This window comes from Tasmannia lanceolata, unplaced genomic scaffold (assembly GCF_043159265.1).
Source record: "Tasmannia lanceolata isolate RefF3 unplaced genomic scaffold, GAP_Taslan_0.1 ptg000012l, whole genome shotgun sequence".
Taxonomy (NCBI): domain Eukaryota; kingdom Viridiplantae; phylum Streptophyta; class Magnoliopsida; order Canellales; family Winteraceae; genus Tasmannia; species Tasmannia lanceolata.
This window is the reverse complement of record NW_027518689.1, coordinates 32,733,062-32,756,101: the sequence shown is the minus strand read 5'-3', so window position 1 is coordinate 32,756,101 and position 23,040 is coordinate 32,733,062. Positions and strand designations below refer to the sequence as shown.

Here is a 23,040-nt window from a genome sequence, read left to right as displayed (position 1 = left end):
CAAAACATAATTTCCCGCATTAACCGCATTTGCCACTGAGAAAAGATTCTTCTTCATGCCGGAAACATGAAACACACTCTTAAGTGTAATAGGATCCTCATTCGCTCCAACAATGGTAATGACCCCTTCTTTCTCTACCGGATGTATAGTGTTGTCCGCCGTGATAATAGCATCGTTGCCTTCATATTTTTGAACCTTTGAGAACTTAGATTCGTCGCCGGTAAGATGATGCCCGCAACCGGAATCGACAATCCAATCATCCTCAAAATTGATGGATGCTAAAGCACCCACCGTAGTAGTTTACGCCACGAAACATGTACCCCGACCTTCTTCATGTTTTGGATCATCAACTTTTTCCGCTACATTGCTATCCTTCAATTTCACACGACAATTCTTTTGTATATGCCTAAGTTTACCTCATCGGTAACACTTGATACCCTTTTCGGTTTTCATTACCCATAATAGATGATCCTCCTTCATCTCCACCTTTACTTGAAAAAAAATTCTTCTCTTTATATTTGTTGAAGGGCTTCTTGTTGCTTGAAAACAATACTTCTCCTTCACTCCCGGATATTGAACAACCCGTCATTTGTCTAGCTAAAGACTCTTGTGAAGCAAGAAGATTTTCAAACTCCACCAAAGATAGTTGTCGATCCCATCCTTGAATTGATATAACATAAGGAATATACTCTCTCTTCATCCCACGAATAATATGTCCGCTTCATTCGTGCCTTCGAAATAGGCTCTTCTGGATCAAATAGAGAAATCTCCAAACAAAGATTCTTAATCTTCAAAAAGAATTGAGAAATAGAGAGACTACCTTGTGTAGTATTTGTCAACTCATTCTCCAACATTTGTAGATGAGCCATATTTTTCTTGTTAAGCAATCCATCAAGGGTAGTCCAAATCTCACTCGCCGATTTACACCCAATGATGTGCTCAAACAAGTCATGTGAAATAGACCTCTTCAAAAGAAATTTGGCCTTAGCATTCTTCATCCTCAACGCCTTCAACACATCGCCATTTTCTTGTGTATCTTCTGGAGCTACAACGGCATTTCCACAAACAACCTCCCATAAATCTTCTCCCACAAGATAAGACTCCATACATGTTCTCCATATCTTGTAATTTGATTGATTTAGTAACTCAATACCGAGTCCACTAACTCTTCCACTCATATCCATCTTCAAAGCACCGATTGAACTTCTTCACCAAGGAAATTTAGACTAACACCAACTACCACTCTTGTTGCTCTGATACCATATAGAGAAAGATTGCTTTAACAACACTGGAAAATCCTCTTCTCAAACAGTGAAACCAAAGTTTACACTAGCCCAAGATCAATAACCCAAAGTAGAAGAAGAACAATGCCCAAAAAGAGATGTGCTTCAACATATGATAGAAAGAACAACACTACAAGATAAAGAACAATAAAAAGAAGAAAGCTTCAAGAGGAAAGCTTCAAGAAGAAAGCTTCAATGGAGGTCTTGCTAGTCGAGAATCTCTACAAAAGTGAAGTTATGAGAATAGACTTAGTCAATGGAAAGTAAAGAGAAAATAGCTTAAGTAAGTGGTAGTGGGTATGGGAAAGTGGAGTCTTTAATGCTTAGGGAAGTGGTGGGTGGGTTTGGAGTTCCAAGTAAGGTTTGAATTTGAAATAGGAGGTAGTGGGAAAAGATTGAGCAAACATGTGTGGCTCACACATGTGCAAGCTAGGCAAAAAGACCAACATGCCCATGGACACAAAAGTACATATTTGCCCTTACTACATCTCTCAAAATAAAAATAAAATAAAGCAACCCAAAAAAATACACATTCAAAATTAACAAACTTTGACATGATTTGAATGGTACTCTTGCTAAAAATAATGTTATTGAGGTCTCTAAATGAACACCAATATCAGAGCTTAACTAATAAAGCTGTCAATCTCTATAGTGACATAACCCATAATGAGATGGTTAACTTTGTTGTTAAAGGAGCATCTGTCTTTTGCTTTTTTGATTTTCCAGGATTTAAGAGGAAAATGCAAATGCCGGTAATGGTTGTGTCTAAAGCTACGATACCCAAACACGGATACGGACACAAGGAGGGATATACAGCTCGGCATTTTTCAGAATGTAGGACACTGATACGGATAAGGGGGTCCAATGCCATGAGATGAGACACATGATATATATATATATATATATATATATATATATATATATATATATATATATATATATTGAGAGAGAGAGAGAGAGAGAGATAGAACATCATAAAACCCAACTAGATTTAACTTAAATGATGGAATTAATAATAAATTTAAAATAACAATTGGGAGACTCTATTCAAGTTATAATTGCAAATAAAAGAGACCAGAAAGGGGGGGAAACATGATACTCACTAATAGGGATTATAATTTATTTCTTTTCCAAGTAACAAGATTCACTCCAATAAGAGTACAATACATTAGAGGATCAGCCATCAGTATGTGAACCAGCCCAATTTGCATCAAAATAACCCTCTATTACAAAATACATCACCCAAGTGCAGTCTTGAAATAATATAGGATCCTATAAACAAGTTCGAAGTGAGGTGTTCTATAGCATGCATGAACTGACTAACAATACTCACTGGGCAAACAATATCAAGTCAAGTTATAGTGGTGTAATCACTGTATTCTAATGATCTTTTTGCTGATTTCATCATGTATTAAGGGTTTAGAGAAAATCCTTCAGGTTTCCTTATGAACTGTAAAGCAAAATTACTTCATACATTTTCTTAATTTTTTGCTTCATCTTTACCAAAGCAAAATGTATAAACATTTTATCCCAATTAGAAAAATGCAACACCAACAAAAATGAATGGATACATAGATCTGAAAATTTTGACACTTATTTTTAACTAAAAAGATCTACAGATAAAATCATAATGAAACGAAATTACCTGTTAGCGCAATGTAAATTAAATGAGTCCTTGGATAACCAATTTATATCTGAAATTTGGTTAAACACCTATTTAGATTGAAAAGCAAATGTTTGTATGTTGTGAGGGAGAGACAGTCTAATCATGATGATGTTCAAAACAGAATCCTCTCGTTTGGGAAAAGCTTCTTGAAAAATAAAAGGTCCAATGACAGATAGCCAAAGTTTTCACATACAGAGGCAAAATCAAAGACAGTTTTTTTTTTATTCAATATAAATAATCATAAACATCAATGATATCCCCACTATAGAGGGACCCAAGAAGTTCAATGTCTTGAAGTATATTGACCTACAATATATTTCACAAGTAGTCTAAAATATCAATCTCTTGCCACACTATGGATTGTCTCAAAGAAAAACAAAGTCAGAATTTTTTTTTAAAAAAGGGAATGAAGTCTTTAGAAGCATTGACCATCAGATCTATCTCATGATGCACTAATGGTATACATCAATAAATGGGTTGTATGTTTCACTTACTCGATGGGAGGCTGGTGAGGTGTGACCAGGACCTGTGAGCCCCGCTGGGGAATTTGGTAAAGATTTTCCTGGAGAGCTAGATAGAGTTGGCGTCGGACCTAGCACTTGAATATATGGGGAAATCGGTGACCGCAATATAGGAGTATGATGATATGAGGAAAGTGGAGACGCCATTGGAGTTCTCCGTTGAAAATAAGAAACAGATGCAGCAGGAGACCTTGCTAACATTCTTCTTGTGCTTGGGGATATCATATTTATCCTTATCCTGGGAAAATTCAGGGGTACATGCAAATCCTTAAAACCTAACTTAAGAAGAAACTAAGAAATGAAATAGTTGTCACTTACCTGTTGTAGGCATCCACATACACATCAGTTTCATCCAGTATGTCTTCCTTCAAATACAATCCCAAACAAAAGTATCAGGTCATTTCACAAGAGATAATTGACACACATACAAATTATAATCCGTGTATCTTACATAAATGAGTAGATGGCTTACAAGCATCAACTCTTATGAAAAATGGATCCATCAAGGGCCTCATTTAGAATTCAAGAAATCAATTTGGATAATAGCAATCATGAATATACATAAGTACGCACACATTTGCATGCATGTATATATAGTTACATATAAGACCAGCAAAAATAACTTTGATTCAAAAAGCTGAGAGATAAAATCACAAGCACCAATGTGGCATCTACCACATCTGGATGTCAAGGGTCAGACATACTTTGAAGGTATTTCTAAGTGTTAAGCCATAATCAAGTGATATTCCTTACCACGCCACATATCGCGGAACAAGAAAATCCATTATCATGAGTAAGAACTTTCTAACAACAAATTTGGTAATAAACTAATAATTCTCGAAGTACCCACCAAAAATAAAATTGCAAAAAATTACTCTATTATTTGGAGATCATAATTTCTGAGAGTAAATAATTCAGACATATTTATGTTTGTGCATTTTTATGTTTTATGCAAGCTTTGGTCCCAAGGGCAAAGAAACAGAAAAAAGTAGATGGAACCTGAGAAGAGAAAAGGGGTAACTAGAAACAACTTTAAATTCATGTATAAATACGAAGCATGTTTATCGTTACATAATGCATATATCCAAAGGAAGTTGTATGATTCACTTTGTAATATAATCCAAATCCTTCTCCACTTTTTATGATCAATAATCAATGCCTCAATGTATTAACACATGAAAGAAATTCAAGCATGGAACATAACCACTATGGAAGGACCATGTCAAGAAGAAAAGAAAAATCAGCCAGTTAATCTGGCATTGTCTTTTAAATTCATGTATAAATGCAAAGCACATTCATAAATATGATGGACCAAACGGTCCTGTGAAAGAATATTTGTCTGTGTACAAATAAATGTTAACATTAGTTTTTTTTTTACTTGTGAAAAAATAAAAAATAAAAAATAAAACAGGCCCACAAGGATTTAAGCACCTGACACAAAATCTTACCAGAGTATCTTGAGAACTTTGGCATAAATCAAATGTAGAAAATCTTTTCAAGAGAAAAGGTACAATGGGTGAGTATAATGTTCACAAGCAAAAAAAAAAGAACAGAGACAGATATATAGAAGAATTAATATGAATGAAGCTAGAAATATGGCACATAAACCAATATAAACCGAAGCACTCTAAAAAACTTAAAACTAGTAAAAAAAATCCAACCTGTAGCAATTCTTCCATAACATCTTCCATTGTTATGATTCCAATGACCTCCCCTAATGAATAGTTTGGAAAAGAATCCGCAGTAACATCAAGAATACATTCATTCACTCCTCGCTCCTTAAGCACAGAGGAACCATTTGTAACAATATTCAGATTCTCATCCAGAGCTAATTGAGTACCCTCTCCTGCCAAGTTATGTGATTTCTGTTTTAGAGCCCACAAATTGCACATTTTTATATATACTCATCAATTGTCATACAGAGATCAGAACAGTAAATAACCCAAATGTTTGGTGCATTAGACAGAAAAAGGCAACCAATATATCAATCATGTTTCAAATTATTTTTGTGTTAGTTATCTGGTCATCAAAATTGTTATCAGCATTCATCAATACCTTTTTCTGCATGTTTGTGTTTTCCATTCCGGTTCGTCCTCTTTTCTAACATACTTCCATTGTCTTTTACATTTTCCATGGTTGCCCCAACATCATTCGCATGCTTCACAACCACAGCCATATGACTATGACCCTTCTGGAACTCATTCAGTATATCATAAAGTGGCAAACAATCGGGGACCCTGGTACCCAACAGTACTAGTTAACAAACAATATTCCAAGTAAACTTGTTACAGAAGAGAAAACGTATTCACATCCATACAGTTATTGCTATCCACATGAATGCAGAGAATGCTAATAAAGTTACTTAAGTTGTTGAGAGTTATTTTTGAACCGTAGAATATGCATGCACGAATGTGCATGTATTTATGTATTTGTGTGTGCATCTGTATATATACTCAATAATCCACCCAACCAAGAAGTAAGATATTGTTAATGTCAAATTTTACACAGTTAACATGCAGAAAATTAACAAAACATATTCCTCCCAAAAAAATTTGAAGCCCGACAAACTTCACCAGGTTCTGTGCTGATGAAATCTCACTCCATCCAAATCCATATTATAAAACCTTTAAAATGTCTTCTCTTCTCAAATACCCACCTCATGATTCCACCCATAGTTTTAAATTTCCACCGAAACCGACACTAAATGACCGAAAAGTTTCCGTTTCATCCCCACCGAAATGAAATCTCAATGGATTCATTTTGACTTCATTATTTCCGATGAAATTTCGATCAAAATTTGATCGAAATTACCAAAATTTGACCGAAATGGTCGAACTGACAAAAAAATGGAAAGATGTTCCGATTTACAATATAGAAAAAAAAAATCTCAAAAAAAAAAAAAAATCTGCTCTAATTTGCTATAAATCGGGGAAAAAAAAACCTTGCAAATCGAAGAAACACATTTTAACATGCCTTTTGGGCTCATCCTAGCTGAATCGAATGTGGGACCACTTTTCATTTCAATGTGAATTCACGGGAATTTCAAATTTCAAAGCCTATGCATCATACAAATTATGAGTCTCTAACTAAGCAAAAAAAAAAGGAGAAATGTTTTTTTTTATGTTACTTTACTTTACATTTCATTTCATTAATATAGATAATGATATTTGGTAGACAACATCATTGGACTGCACACCAAAGTAATCATATCTAACGCATTGGATGTCAGATCAGCATGGGACCAATACCAATTCATAACTCTATGTCGTCCTTACATAAACTTGGGGTCCTTGAAGGGACGACTGGTCATTGTACTTTCTTATACTCCATTACATTGTACTTATTTACTGACTTTCTTGTTCCTTCCATGTGCAACAACACATGTCACAAGGTGTTTGGTGTGATTAAACCATTATAGATGGATTTCTTGCTGATGTGATGGTTTTTAATATGTATTTGTGCTTATTCTAGCATTTTCCAAAGTTTCATCTTAAAATTTTATCATTTACATATTTCCATACGTTTCCGTGATTTTACAAGATTTCCACTTAAATTTGCAATTGAAACCGAAATGGTTCAGTTTCCATGCTGACCAAAACCGAAATTTAAAACCTTGATTCCACCAATTTCCAACTATGCTTGTAAATCCCTATCCATTGCACCCTTCTATACCTCATTTTCTGTCCAAAAACTTCAAATGTTTAGGAAAAAAAGAAAATTAAGAAGAGTTGTTCATCCATTTGATTTCTTCTGCTTCCATCTCTTGTTCCTTGTGTTTACACCATTTCATCATTAGACCTGAGCTTTGATTCCACTGAAGCAGAATTTGAATTTGCATGTTCTGATGACTTCAAAAACAAGCCAGTGACTAACTACTAGATGTTCACATCCCTGGATGAAGAAGGCATATTGAAGAACGGTGTAACTAAACTATAACTTTTGTAAGTTCTATTTTTTTTATTTTTTTTTTGAATGGTAAGAATAAATTTCATTAAAAAAGACTGAGGTGTTACAAGAGAACAAGGACAAAAAGAAACATAAAAAGAAGAAGAAAAACTTCTAGTGCCAAAAGAGATACATAAGAAAACGACAGAAATAGGATTCATGGAGGAAGATGAACAAACAACTCCACCTTTGCCCTCGACACCCCTACTCTAGCAAGAGAGTCAGCTATCGAATTAGCCAATCTGCGGACATGGCAAAATGATAAATTGGTGCATGCCACTCTATCTAATGCAATCCAAAAATTAGCAGGAAATTTTGAGGATGGCTATTTTGGGAAGCTTCACAAGTGGAAGTTTCACAAGTGGAAAATACGGAAAGTTTCCATGAATAAGGACCTAATCTTGGTGGAAACTTGCAAGTTTACATGACCGAGATACTGGAAACGTGTGTTATGGAAACTTGCAAGATCATGCAAACTTGAAGATTTGGAAAAATGTAATTTCCTATTCTCTTAATATTTTGATTCTTAAAGTTGGGTTATCATTTTCTTATTTAGTTTGTTTCCTAGATTTGATAGCCTATAGTTGCTTTTCTTATCTGTAGCTAGTTTTTAGCCTAAGGAAACTTTAGTATTTTAGGTAGATATGCAAATATAATGTTAGCTACTTTTTAGATCTTGGAAATTGTAAGTCCAAGGGTACTCCCTCTCTTGTTTTGATGATCAACAAACCCAAATTGATGGCAGTTTGCTAATGGTTGCTCTAGTGTTGTGATTAAGACTTGTTTCATTCATATCAACACTTGGAGCAAGAAGAACAAGGGCTAGTCTTGGAGAAAAATCAAGTCTTGGTGGTTATCCTTCAAGCCGTATGGTGTATTGGGAATCAAGGGAACCACAAGTGCAAGAACATGTTTGAAGACTATCTCAAGACAAACAAAACCTCATGCAAGCACCCAAGAAGATTGAAGATCAAGAAGACTCAAGGTTCATATGTTTAGAATGCATAGGAGTACTCTTGGCATTTAATGTTTGCATGTTTTGATGTTTTCAAATCATCTTTAAAACTATTTTTGTAAGTGCATTAATGTATTTGAAAACACATGTTTAAAGCCCAAAGACAAAGGCCCAAAGTCCCTTGCACAAATATTTTAAAAACAAGATTTAAAGTAGGGCCGGTCGATCGGGCTAGGCCGGGCGACCGCAGGATGGAACCTGGAATTCCAGGACATCTAGAAATTTATCGGGCCGGTCAACCGGGCCAATCCGGTCGACCGCGGAATGATTTCTCAATTATGAGAATTGAGAAATCATCCAGGTTGGTCTCAGCGGACGACCTTGACACCCCCGGTCGACCTCGGAATGTTTTCGAGCCAAAACTTTCAAATCTTAAATTAGCCCAGGGCGAGCGACCGCCATAGGTCGGTCGACCACGGCAATGTTTTTGCGCGAAAAAGTTTTCAAACAGGTTGTCGTCGGCGGGCGACCGCGGCGACCCCGGTCGACCATGGCGGTTTAAAGTTTTAAAAATAAAGAAGGGCTCCCGATATGGGCGGGCGACCGTCGTGGCCCGGTCGACCGCGACGGTCTGGCGATAGAGCCGTTTGAATGTGACAGTGGTAGGTGTACCTACCCCACCTACCCAGTTTTATTACGGATTTGCCATTGAGGGTTTCAAAATCATCCATGGGTATTTATACTTCATCAAAAATCCTATTTTACACCTTTTGAACATTTATCAAACCTTGTGCTCTCTTCTTTGAAAATCAAAAGGATTCTTCCTCTTCCTCTCGAACATTCAAAAACTTGCATCCATTACTTGTCAAGAGGTACTTCCCTAAGCCTTTAGTTTCAATCCTTGAGAGTTTATTGTGAGCTTGAGAATTGTATATGCCTTAAAGAGGCTTGAGAGCTTTACATTCCTTTTCTTCTTTCCTTATTTGTATTTGGAGTTGCAAAGAGGAGTTTCTTTCTTCAAGGCGGTGGTGCAACGAAGAAGAACGTCCTCGGAGGTGGTTTGTATCCAAGGGTGTGTCCCCTTGTTGAGGTGGTGATTGTTGTATACGCTTTGTGAGGCGGCGTTGAGGAGTTTCACCGTAGTGGAGAAAATCCCAAGGAAAGACCAAGTACTTGGGTAGTGGAGTAGGTCAAGTTGTGACCGAACCACTATAAATCATTGTGTGGTCTCCTTACTCTTGTGTGTTGTCCTTCAGAATTTCAGAAATCTTTTCGAAATGTAATAAAAGAGATGTAAGATTGGAGTTGAGGGAGTTTTTGAGATTGAATAAAATTTTATCTTCACGGCATACGTGAGATTTTCGTACAAGTTCTTCTTGTTACTTGTTCTTTCTTGGTTTTTGTTTGATCTTGGTTTTTGGGCTGCGCGAGATTGGTATCAGAGCGGCTTCGTTCCTACGATTGGCAACGGATCGATATGCCACCGAATAGAAGAGGCGCTCGCATCGTTCCGATGGCGAAGATTCAAACACAAGACGAACTTGCCAAGCTTCGAAGACAAGTCGAAGACTTGACGGCCCGGATTCTTCACTTGGAAACTCTGGCCAAGATGAGAAAACCGAAGAGGAAGATGATACCCGACTGAACCCTTTCCATGACAAGGTGCAAATGGAGGCTCCAGTGAACCCACGTGAAAGAGACAACCGTAGTTGGGAATCTGGACTGAAAATAGAGATGCCCGAGTTCCATGGTGGATTGTCCGCGAAAGAGTTCTTGGATTGGTTACGCACGGTGGAAAGAATATTTGAGTTCAAAGGGGTTCCAAACCACAAGCAAGTCCAACTTGTGGCTTTGAAGCTGAGGGGACGAGCCTCGGCATGGTGGACACAATTGGAAGTGACACGATCTCGTCGTGGAAAATCCAAAATCAATACTTGGGAAAAGATGAAGAAGAAAATGAAGGAAGCCTTCCTCCCTTCTAGATGTCTTCAGTTTCTTTATCAAACTCTACAGAATCGAGAAGGCAAGCAGTTGGTTATTGATATAGACATGGAAGGTCAAGATGAACCCATCTATGATGAGTACGAGGATGAAGATGATATAGTGGAACTACAACCCATTTATGATGAGTACGAGGATGAGGATAAAATATTAGAACTACTTGGCGACGTTGGGGAAGCCTTGGTCACTCAAAAGGCAATGGTTTTACCTCAAGACAATTCAAATGGTTGGCTCAAAAATATTATTTTCCATACTACATGTACCGTGGCTGACATAGTTTACCACAACAGTTGTGAGAACATCCAATCGGAGTCTACCTCGACCACGTTACATATTAACTTCACAGATCATCGAAATCCCTACAAGATTGTATGGTGGAAACGGGGAAGCGAAGAAGATTTGTCTGAGGATGATGTATCGAATTCGAGGGCAAATTCTTCTCACCAGGGATGCAATACAAAAATTAGCAGGAAATTTTGAGAATGGCTATTTTGGGAAGCTTCACAAGTGGAAGTTTCACAAGTGGAAAATACGGAAAGTTTCCATGAATAAGGACCTAATCTTGGTGGAAACTTGCAAGTTTACATAACTGGGATAGTGGAAAAGTGTGTTATGGGAAACTTGCAAGATCATGCAAACTTGAAGATTTGGAAAAATGCAATTTCCTATTCTCTTAATATTTTGATTCTTAAAATTGGGTTATCATTTTCTTATTTAGTTTATTTCCTAGATTATTTTTTTTTAATGGGTAAGCTGGGGTTTTGCGGGAGCCCCTACCGATTTATTTCAAAATAGAGATGATACAAGGAAAGCACAAAGCATACCCTAACTTGGGAAATGCAAGGAAGGGATGAACCAAAGCTCAACACACATATGAGACAGCAGACACTAAGCCTAAGAGATCAAGATGCTCAATACTTCTGAATTACATAATCGGCTAATTTGGATGGGATATGTTGGGCTCTTTGAGAGCGTTTTGGCCAACTTTTCTTATGAACTTCCTGCCATGTTTCATTTGGTTCAGCTTCTGGGATCACTTGGGTAGCCTCTTTATCCTTCTTCTCAATGAAAAAATTTTCCTTTTCAGGATTTGAAGTTATCCCTTGTTGGCAGGACGTGCTTTCGTCGTGAGTATCTCTTGCTAGCTCCTCCTCAACTCCTCGTAGAAGCACCGTTTTGGTATGGATTGTGAGACCCTCAAAGTGGCATTCTGAGATCATTGATTTGAGCTTCTTCAGAGCATCAGTCATGAAGGTGGCATCATCTAATTTTTTATATAGGAACTGGTTAAAGGAGAAGTCATCTAAGTACAATGGATCTAGAGGGATCTCCCCTGAAATTTGAGCCTTTTGATGGGCCTTTTGAGGAGCATCACTTTCTTCTGTGGGCGAGGAGTAACCCGAGGGTTGGATTTCTTCATTCTGTTTTTTGTCAAATCTTTCTTTTATTTCACGAGGCTTATCCTCTTTTTCTTCATTTTTCCTCTCATCACTGTCCTCTTCATCAGATCTTTCTTTTATTTCATGAGGCTCATCCTCTCTTTCTTCATTATTTCTCTCGTCATTGCCCTCTTCATCCTCTACAGATTGGAGAATAGAGAATGAGTTGATGGTAGTAAAAGGCTTCGTGGAAGTGGATTCAATCTGAGATGCTTTCGCGGGGGCTTTTGGGGATACCTGAGCAGGTTCTTCCACGTTTTGGTCCAGATCTTTAGTGTGGGATTCCTTTTGAATTGGTTTCCAAATTTTTTTTCCTTGTGTTTCTTTCTCCTTGTTGGATTGTTGGGGGCAAGTTTTTTGGGTATGACTGAAGGTTTGGCAAAGGCTACAGGACATTGGTTTTCAATCATATTCTATAGGCTGGTGAGTAATATCAAAAGAGGTTCAGATGGGAATTGAAACAGGCAAAGGAGATCCAGCTTCAACCTCAACACACATACGGGCGTAGTTTAATCTTGTGGCCTCCGCCGTTTGGCTATCCATATAAAGGGGGGTTCCGATTCCACTTGCTATTTTGCTGAGAATCCTCTGAGTCCAGAATTTAAGATGAAGCCCGGGTAATCTTATCCAGACTGGGATGGATTTTAAATTTGGTTTTTCAAAAGGCATCTCTTTTGACCATTTCCAGAGAATAAGCGGCCTACCTCCGTAGGAATGAGTTGGGGCTTCTAAGACCTGGGCACAATCATCAGGATTTGTGAATTTGAAAGGGAAGAATCCATTGTTCATGGCGTAAAGATTCAGATCTCCTTTTAATCTCCATTTTCGAGCTAGATGATCCCTCAGGGCTAAGTAGTAGAGCCTTCTTCCAAGAAAAAAGCCAACTAGACAGTTGTCCCATCTCATTTCTGCTTCACTGACTTCCTCAGATTCAGATCTCCTTTGATAGGCTATAGTTGCTTCTCTTATCTGTAGCTAGTTTTTAGCCTAGGGAAACTTTAGGTAGATATGCAAATATAATGTTAGCTAACTTTTTAGATCTTGGAAATCTTTTCGAAATGTAATAAAGGAGATGTAAGATTGGAGTTGAGAGAGTTTTTGAGATTGAATAAAATTTTATCTTCACGGCATACGTGAGATTTTCGTACGAGTTCTTCTTGTTACTTGTTCTTTCTTGGTTTTTGTTTGATCTTGGTTTTTGGGCTACGCCACTATCCTGGATCTCGTCAAATAAAGATGCAAACCGCCAAGGATGTGAACATGACTCCTTCAACCATCTAATCACACTAAGCGAGTCTCCTTCTACCACCACTTTCTCAAGGTCAATATTCTCAAGCAATTTAATACCATGATGAACAGCTCGCACTTCAGCCTCACTCGCATCTACCTAACCAATGGGACCTGAAAAATCCCACACAGCTGAACCATGATCATCTTTAAGCACTCCTGCTATACCAAAAGGGCCCGGATTTCCCAAACTGGAACCATCAAAGTTCAGCTTGAGAAATCTGGCCGGCGAAGGCTCCCAATCTTGAACTATTCTAGACTCCCATTCAAAATCACGACATATCTCCTTCCAACCAAACCAAAGATCATAGGCTGAGACAAATCTAAAGCAAGGAAAAGTTCTCGCAAAAGAGATAACGGAAGCAATGACCTTATTGTAAATAAATTGCGGCCCCTTGGAATAACCTTTAAATACCCTAGCATTACACTCTTTCCATAAAATCCAGATGGGGGCAAGGAAGGATAAATTCCATAAGATCTTCCCTTTTATCTTCCAAGGAACTCCATACCAACTCTCCAACACTTCCAAGAGTTTAGCAGGAAAGACCCACGATATATCAAACCCAGCTAGAATGCGACTCCGCCACTTATTTTTGTAAGTTTTATTCCATTGAAAATAATTTTACCACTAAAGAATTTATCCGTTTATATAATTAAAGAGCAAATTGTCCTAAAGGCATTACAGATATAACCAAAAGGAAACTCACGATTAATCTTGGTCCTTATTTTCCTCCTTGATCTCACCATTCAAAAAATAAATAAATAAATTCCTTGCTCTCAAGGAATTCACTGCCTCAAAGGTTATCTGCCAAAAAAAGCCTCAAAGGTTGGGATGATATATTTATATGTGCATTGTATGTCATCTGCAATATAACAGAATTATAGCCTAAAGGTTATCTACCAAAAAAAAGCCTCAAAGTTTGCCTAGCTACAAAAGAGAGAAGTAATATTTGAATTGAACTTTGAAAGTCCACCTGTTGAATGAGTGAAACATATAATGGAAAATATATATATATATATATATATATATATATATATATATATAGCTTAATAAAAGAATGTGTTGGATCAAAAAGAAATAAAGGAACGTATATATGTATGTATGTATGTATGTATGTATGTAATGTATGTATGTATGAACTTCCATAGGATTGTCAAACAATATAAGAAATTGTCAAAGTCTCAAAATGACAGATTTACATCAAATACCATAAAAGAGGGAAAAAGATACAGATATCCAAAAGCACGTGCTTATTTGAAACTCTTAATTGATTTTTACTATGAAGGAGAGATTGTCAAAGAGAATGCTAAGCCAACAAAGTACCCAAAGGTGTAAGACGGTAAAATTAGCACAAGTTTAAGAGAAGTTCCAGTTTAATTTCAAAATGCCCATACCTAGGGGATTTTCTAATAGTAACCTTTCTAATGGGGGTTTCATCTTCAGGACGGCAACTGATTAAATCTTTAACCTGAAAACAAGATAAATGGTAATGCACAGATTCTTTCAGAAAGAAGAAAAACATATAAACGTCATATAAAGGCCACATTGAAAGGAAAGGTGAGGGACTTCAATAAGAAGATAGTCAAAGAAAAAGTTTCTACAACAAACTAATCTTAATTGACTAATGATTGAATTGAAGAAGTGGTATTAATAGACTTCCCTGCTTAAAAAAACATAACATAATGCGGCAGAAGAGAAAAGTTAAATCTTAAAAAAGAGTCCTACTCCCAAACTAAGACTGCAAAGCTATAAAAATTATGGGAAAACTTTCTAAAACTAGATGTCCTATGTTCAACTACATGCACAAGGGTGTATGGAGTAATGTATGTAAACCATGAAATCTTTTACACCCAGAAGTTAGAGTCAACATCACTTCCCCAACAACAGATATATGTTACATGAAAATGGATGTTTTAAGATCATAGGCAAGCTCCAATACAAGAAAGTGAGTAGTATTGAGACTATTTGAACTGAAACTAAATTGTTTGTGGATTTTACCAACTTTGTTAGGCAAGTCACTTTGATAACCAACTTATGGCGCCCTGCAGATACAACTTACCAAAGCTTTGCTTCTTTTGCACAAATTGGAGGAATTTTTGGTCTGAAAAGGCTTTTTTTTTTTCACTATGTACAGGGTTGGTCAGGATGACCAATTTTTAATTGAGAGAAGTCTGTTTTGATCAACAGATTGATAAAGTGTTGTTTCCCTTTATTTCCTTACATGCGTGCTGGGTGTGTTGTTTAACTTCATTCCATTGGAACCAATAACGATTGGACACTAAGGAAGCTCGATGTTAAAAACTTCTTTCTTCATGGTGACCTACATTAAGAAGTTTATATGGAGGAAACTCTTGGGTCAGTTACTCAAGGGGAGTTAGGCAAGGTTTGTAAGTTAAGAAAGGCAATACATGGTCTGGAATAGTCTCCTCATGCTTGGTTCAATAAACTTAATTCAGTTGTTACCAAGTATGGATTTCGCCAAAGTAAAAAGGATCTCATTGTATTTGTACTCATTGTATTTGCATGGAGACAAGAGGATTATGTAGTGGATCTCATTGTATTTGTATGGAGACAAGAGTACGTTGTGATCTTAGTTGCCTATGCGGATTGTATCCATAGGGATTAAGCAAAGGAAACTCATTTCATCATTCATAATCACCTATTTGATGATTTTCAAGAGATTTGAGGTTTTAGGGAGGCTATTTAAAAAAATCTTGTTTTTCTTGATTACTCTCCAGCTCTTAATAGAATCAAGATTTATCACTTCTAGTGGAATCTTGTTATCAAAATGAAGCTAATAGTAGTGCTTTTAATGATCGATCATTCCTAAAGGTGAGTAAATATCCCTAATTCCGTAGGGTTTTTCTGTAGGGTTTTCCCTTACTACCTCCAGTCCTAAGGTTTTTACCTCCCAATTGTGGTTTTTTGAGCGGTTTGTATTTGTTGAGGTGTAAGATAGGTAAGAACAAAGATTTTGCATGGAAGCATGCAAAAGAATAAGTGGGGGGATAACCTAGGGGTTATATCTTTTGTATATTTTCTGATCAAAGATCCACTGGATGCATTAACCACCTCACACATCAATTGGAGAGGACACACCAATAAAACCATGCAATAAGTGCCCAGTGGAAGTTTAATAAGCATGCAAAAATATTTTGAATGATTTTAAATATAAAATAATTTGAAAAAATGATCTTCTTGAGGACATTGGAAGGGATTGGGAGCCCAAATACTTTTGATACTTCAAGTAGTGGAGGCATAAATAGTGGGAGTCCCATTGATTGTGGTGCTGTTCAATCACCTAGGATGAGAGGTCTCTTTGATCATTTTGACACAGTCAAGGCTTGAAAAACTATAACACTAGGTGGAAGGAAGAAGGAAATTAAGTTTGTAGAAAGATAGGGTGATTTGTCTATGAAATACTCTTTCTTTTAATGTTATGAATAGCCCATATTTTGCGCCTATGTGTGAGGCAATTGGGGCATTTGGGGTTGGCTTTAAGCTCCCTTTTATGCATGGGATGGGGACATGGACCCTCAAGTATGAAGTTAGAAAAGCATTAATATGTCATATGCGTAGACCAATGGGAAGAACATGTGTTCTTTTCTTCTTCTTTTTTGTAAATAGTACGGCAGGGAAAATAATTTCTTAGGTCAGTTAATGCATCTGATTCCATAAAGGATGGCGACATGTTATCAATGCTTATTGATGATATAATTGAGGAGGTTTGAGAGGAAAAAGTGTTAGAGGTTATTATTGATAACAACTCTAGATATGCTAGTACAAAGAAGAAATTAATGGAGAAGAGGAAGAAATTGTATTGGACTCCATGCACTGCTCGCTACATTGACTTGACGTCAGAGTATTGCTAAGTTGAAGGTGCATGCCAAGATCACTGAGATTTTGAGGGAGAATGTTGTCAAGAATCTTATTGTGTTCGCTTATGAGTATAATACATAAATTAGGGTAGGCCCCATCACATATGTCACTTATGAGTAGCAGACTTCTAATTTCTTGCATTTGGGTTTTATATATAATAATACTGTAAGTCTTGGGGTTTCACATCAACCCAAACGATATCTCATTCTTGTTCTCCTCTTTTCACCTCTTCTTCACTATTACTTGGTATGCATTTACTATAAAAAAAAAATTTGAAGTGATCATTATAAAAATTTTATCATTCCATACAAATTGTAAAATATTATATTTTCTCATTGGAACTTTAAAATGTCCAAGAAAAACAAATTCCAATGTCCAAATTGTCGATATGAAAAACAAGCAAACAAAGGTGTGCCAATGGGAATATCTACAGATGGCATTCATTATTTAATCCAAATAAAACAAATTAAATAACCCTATTAAACAGAACTGATATGATGCATCCAAATGGTTGTGGATATTTACAGTGTATAAACTCTCTTATAGTTGAATTCAAAGTGTCATTGCATTTAATTTCACATATAGAAAAAATTGGTAGAACTCCTACTAATGAGTATTTATTATAGGGGAAAATGTTTGTGAGCTAGAGCTCATATAAGCTTATATGAGCTAGACCTCACTAACATAGGGGGCCCACATTGTTTGCATGATCCAAAGCATTCATTTGATAGGCCCTCATATAGATAGGGTGTGCCCAAAAAATCAGCTATGTGTGTGTGTGTGTGTGTGTGTGTGTGTGTGTGTGTGTATAATTGACAAGTACTTCTTATCGAGGATTTCAATTCCCGACTCTTAATATTTCATTCCATCTCCATAAATTGCAAAAAGAAAATTAGAATTTCTAAATACGCATCAATAAAATTTCGTACCAAAATAAGGCCAATAATATTTGTAGGGCTTCCAACGTAGATAGGTATACGACTGTGTCCCTTACGCATTATTAGACCGATAGTATCCCTAACAAGATACAAAGTTGCCAATGTGAGAGGGACGTAAAAGTAAGCAACAAATATCAAACAATTAAGACACATACACGTCAAGTTTAGCGTTTATATCAAGGGAAAAGGTTTCGGATATGCTCGTCATAGCATCTTTGGCTGTCTTTGTTGTCAAATCCAAAGCTCCAGTAATTATATTAGTCTCATCACGTGTCAACTCTCCGCCATTACCAGCCTAATAATAAATACAAGAACATTAAGTTTGTAGCACCACCACATTATGGAAACATCATAGCAATTTTGGAAATCTTTTGTGAATCCAGAAATTCATAACAATAATATGTCAATATAAGCTATTAACATGAAAAGTTACAGTTTTATATAAAAGTAACACTATAGCAGGCTGAAAAAATAACGTTCTAGTTTAATGACAAGATACCAAGATAAAGCAATAGTGCAATGCATTGATACCAAAGTTCCTATTCAAGATTGGGAGATGATATTTTCACACCCCCCCCCTCCTGAATTACGTGCACTGCCCTTTACAACCTGATTCGACGTGAAAAGTGGGCAACTTTATGTCAAATCACGTTATAAGGAGGGTGTGCAAGTACTGCAGGGGGGGGTGAAAATATCATCACCCGATTTCATTTAATATCTTTTTTTTCCCTTCTACAAAATAAAGATCTTGAGTTTTGAAATAATTGTTTCCAGATACCATATTGATGAATTAAGTAGATGCATTAAGTCTTATTTTTTTATGGTGGGATGATACTTATCTCAATCTTAAGGATCTATTGCACCAAGAAACTGGAGCCTTGCAGCATATCAATTAAACGACAAGCCACTATCAATGACATTGGAATGTGATGTGTCATAACTTGAGAAAAGCAACATCTTGCAAGAGCCTATTTGAAAGAGTGTATAACCCGGTTTCTAAAATTGAACAAGCACATTCTCAAAAGACAAAAGGGCAAGGTAAGGAAGTGATTTGACCATGTCTAATTGCATAATCCTCGTTTCAAATTATATCAAAAGCCAACTAAATGAAATTTATATCTTTATAATGTTAATTTCTTAAACAGTTCAATCTTGCATTACCACTTTTAACAGATCATCTGTTACGTTGTTTCCTTATTGGAGTAGAGAGAAACAACCTGTTAGGTATGATTATGACATCGAACATGTAAACCGAAAATAGAATCTGTTAGTATAAAAATTGACGCCTTCTTATAAGAATGAGGCTCTCTGATAAATTTGTGTTTCTCTATGTTTTCATCTATTTGGGATGGGTGATTCACCCATATGTTTGGTATCACGGTTTAATAGAATGAGAAAACAGATGCATCACCAAAGGCAAACTCTACTCTAGCATTAAGCAACTTAAACTTCTCCGTCCAACAGCTTGTGGAAAGCTTATGATCAAGAAATATGTATCCATCCTTCATAGAAATATCTGTAATCCTTTTTTCAATAGTTTTATATGAGTAACTGGAATCTCCCTAGTTTATTGAATCCTTCTGATTAGCAATTTTACCATCCTTTTAAAGGAATATTATCACAGTCACTTGGTAATTATTATTTACTGTAACGCTTTTGTCTTGTTATGTGACCTGGCTAGATGAGTAGATTTTCTATTGTGCTGGGAGATTATTTTATATTATAGATGTCGTAAGAAATCTACACTAACATATATTCATTCTGTGGATCATAGTAAACAAATAACTTTGCCACTGAGATGTCCATGAAGAGATTCTACAAGGATTCATTTAAAAATGATATACCATCAGTAAAGAATATCAGAGACTGAGCTCGTTTTTTCATAACATCTAATTCCTGTTATCTTTTCAAAAAAAAGGCTGGGGGTGCAAAGACTAACCTCATTTCCATGCATATCTACATATGTCTTTAGCTCTGCTCTTCTCAAAAGTACAAAGTCTTCCTTCCCCAAGAGCAAATCCAGTAACTGCCCACAATAGAAATAGAACAATGATTGTGAGCAAAGCGCGTCTATAACATGCTAAACTAAATCCAAAATATTTTGGAGAACGATAATTTCTAGAAAAAGAAAGGTTTATGGTCATGAAAAGATACTGATAAGCTTAGCAGCGATTGTATAATTAAAGAAACCACTGAAGAATATAAAATCTCAATGAATGTCCTCCTACAAAGTAATACTATCTAATAAAATATTATGTTTATCAAATGATTGTACAGAATATTAATATCATAAAATCAAGTCAAAAGGAAAGCATTCTAAATCATATAGGGTCTGTTACAGTGAGGGTAAATACGAGGGAGTAATCCATTTCAGGGTAAATCATTTCGATGTAATCTACTTACCATGTAAATACAAAGAGGGTATATTATTTCTAGCGTTCCAGGACCACATATTGTAGAGGGTAAATGTCATAAGGGTATTTTAATCATATTACATGACTTAGTGGTATTTTGGTCATTTTCACCCACCGGATAGTGGTATGTCAGCCGTTTTCCATGACTCGGGGGTATTCTGGTCATTTTCACCTGATACGGCGTATTTTGATCATTTTTCTCATGAGGATATTTTAGTCATTTTCATGACTCCGGGGTATTCTAGTTATTTTACCCTGCATTGGGGTATTTTGATCATTTTTATATCATAAAGGGTAGTTTAGTCATTTTCTATGATAGGTATTTTGGTCATTTTCACCCTAGGTATTTTGGTCATTTTCCATTATGCAGAGGTATCATGGTTATTTTTACCTGATATGACATATTTTGATCATGTTTTATGGTATAGGGGTATTTTAGTCATTTTTATGACTTCAGAGTATTGTGTTCATTTTTACCTGATATTGGAGTATTTTAGTCATTTTCCATGACTCGGGGGTATTCTAGTCATTTTTACCCTATATGGTGGGTATGTTCTTCGTTTCATGTCGATATTTTAGTCATTTTCAATGACTCAGGCGTATTTTGGTCATTTTCACCCTATAAGGGGCATTTTGGTCATTTCCATGATGCAGGGGTATTCTGGTCATATAGGAGTATTTCGGCCATTTCCATGATGCAGGGGCATTATGGTCATTTTACCCGATATGGCAAATTTTGATCTTTTTAATGTTATAGGGGTATTCTAGTCATTTTCCATGACACGGGGGTATTCTAGTTATTTTCCATGACTCGAGGATATTCTAGTCATTTTGTCCCGAATGGAGGTATTTTGATCATATTTATGTCATAAGGGTATATAGGGTCATTTTCCATGACAGGAGGACTGGTCATTTTAACATGATACGGCGTAATTTGATTACTACCTCCTTGAGTGTATGCCATTTTGCCTCTTTCAGGGTAAATAGATGGTAGCACGGAAATAACTTACGAGGAAAGTTGATTATATTTTGATTATTGGAATACGCTTAAGTTTTGCACAGGGGGTAAACGAATGTTTTACCCCCTATTTACCCTCACTGGAACAGACCCATAATGAAATCAGGATACTGGGGTAACATTTCCATTGTTGGGAATACTATATCTTGAAATGGGAGGCTGTCCGGTCAAATCATATAAGCATATTGGCCAAAGGGGGTGAATTATTTGGAAATCAGTCTCTGCTATTACCAGACCTAAAACATGAAGTGAGAAAAAAGCCCCATAAACTATATGTGATGTGATTGCAAACATCTCAAAGAGCTCTTCTGTTTGTAGTTGTAACGATTTTATCAAATTCTGCCATGGATGGAAGATATAATGTCTCTGGGATTCTGTATTATTCAACACATTCTTTGACAATTTCATGAGCTACTCCCACGTTAACTAGTTAATTGGAGACTTTTAACCTTCATTGCATTAGAATAGTTTATTTGGATGCATTTATCAATCCATCATGGCATTGAAAAAATACTTGCAAGAACAAAGAAGAAAAAAAGCAACCCCAAGCTGAAAATGTCCCAAACGTAAATGAGGAAAAAACAACTAAATTCATGACTATGGAATGCATCTACAATTAAAGTCACCTCCCAAAGCACTTCGGAGTTATAGAAGATATAAAGGACAAGTAACATGACATCAAATGGAAATATCAACGGTCATGCAGTGGGACAAGTAACATGACATCAAATGGAAATATCAACCGTCATGCAGTGGGAGAAGTAACATGACATCAAATGGAAATATCAACGGCCATGCAGTGTCAAAGTTATCAAGAGTCATGAAGGGATAGCTTAGGTATTTTATATAACTCAAAGGACAAAGAACAAAGCACGTATTTGTTTAACGAAACAAAAAAACAACAGAAGAAAGAAAAGTTGAAGATGACAGGCATTTTGTAACTGAAATCTCCTAATTCAATATCGATAACCCACAATTGATTTCTATCAATTACTGTATTCAAAACACAATAACCTTTTCCAAATACACAGAAAAACAAAGTACCTTACTAATGGGGTAAGATATTGGGAAGAAGACCAACAGAAGCAAACGAACAAATACAACCATTCTTGCCCCAATTCTCAGTCTGTAGCGAGAGCACACAGCTTGAGGAATAATCTAAAAAGTAGAAATCAGTCACGTCATATCAAGCTCTTTTCCCCCACAAGGAAACAAGTCATCAACAAAACAAAACAAGTCCAGAACAGCAATTAAAGATTGGCAGTAGACCCTTTGTGTACTCCAATTCAATTTAACTAAGAAATCCTTTGAACAATTTACCTCACCAAACACAAGGATGAGGGTGACAGACAACAGTACTGCCCCCCAAGCAGGGACAAGTGCATCGAGAAAAATGGGCAGTGCCTAAAGAAACACAAAATCTGAGGTTATTTCAAAATACAAACACGAAACCAGTCAGAGAATAGGAAAGGGATGACAGATTTGGTACCTCCATTGCCATTGAATTTGCAATGAGCAATGTGCAGAGGAGCAGATGCTGATTCTTGAGGACAGGCAGGATCTTAGCTGCGCAAGAAATCAAATAAAGAGAATATAGTAATTGAAAAAATGAGTAATTGAAGGGCTTATTTGAATGCCACTAAAATTAGTCCTAATTTGAAAAGCATAGTATTCTAATTTTGATCTTATTAGC

At 36.4% G+C, this 23,040-nt stretch overlaps 1 protein-coding gene across 4 annotated transcripts in view; it reads right to left on the bottom strand.

Annotated features, from left to right (window-relative positions):
• LOC143887206 (CBS domain protein with a domain protein (DUF21)) overlaps window positions 1–23,040 on the bottom strand; it is a 34,321-nt gene that overhangs the window by 10,495 nt on the left and 786 nt on the right. For all 4 annotated transcript variants that reach the window (XM_077391315.1, XM_077391312.1, XM_077391313.1 and 1 more), the window contains 11 exons: window positions 22,837–22,913; window positions 22,668–22,751; window positions 22,392–22,505; window positions 19,855–19,941; window positions 18,071–18,210; window positions 17,907–17,994; window positions 14,493–14,566; window positions 5,526–5,707; window positions 5,132–5,316; window positions 3,789–3,835; window positions 3,444–3,708 (listed from right to left, as the gene is read on the bottom strand). In XM_077391315.1, coding sequence (XP_077247430.1) covers window positions 3,444–3,708; window positions 3,789–3,835; window positions 5,132–5,316; window positions 5,526–5,707; window positions 14,493–14,566; window positions 17,907–17,994; window positions 18,071–18,210; window positions 19,855–19,941; window positions 22,392–22,505; window positions 22,668–22,751; window positions 22,837–22,848 — 1,278 coding nt within the window. In that variant the 5' untranslated portion in view covers window positions 22,849–22,913. The remainder of the gene's footprint in view (window positions 1–3,443; window positions 3,709–3,788; window positions 3,836–5,131; window positions 5,317–5,525; window positions 5,708–14,492; window positions 14,567–17,906; window positions 17,995–18,070; window positions 18,211–19,854; window positions 19,942–22,391; window positions 22,506–22,667; window positions 22,752–22,836; window positions 22,914–23,040) is intronic.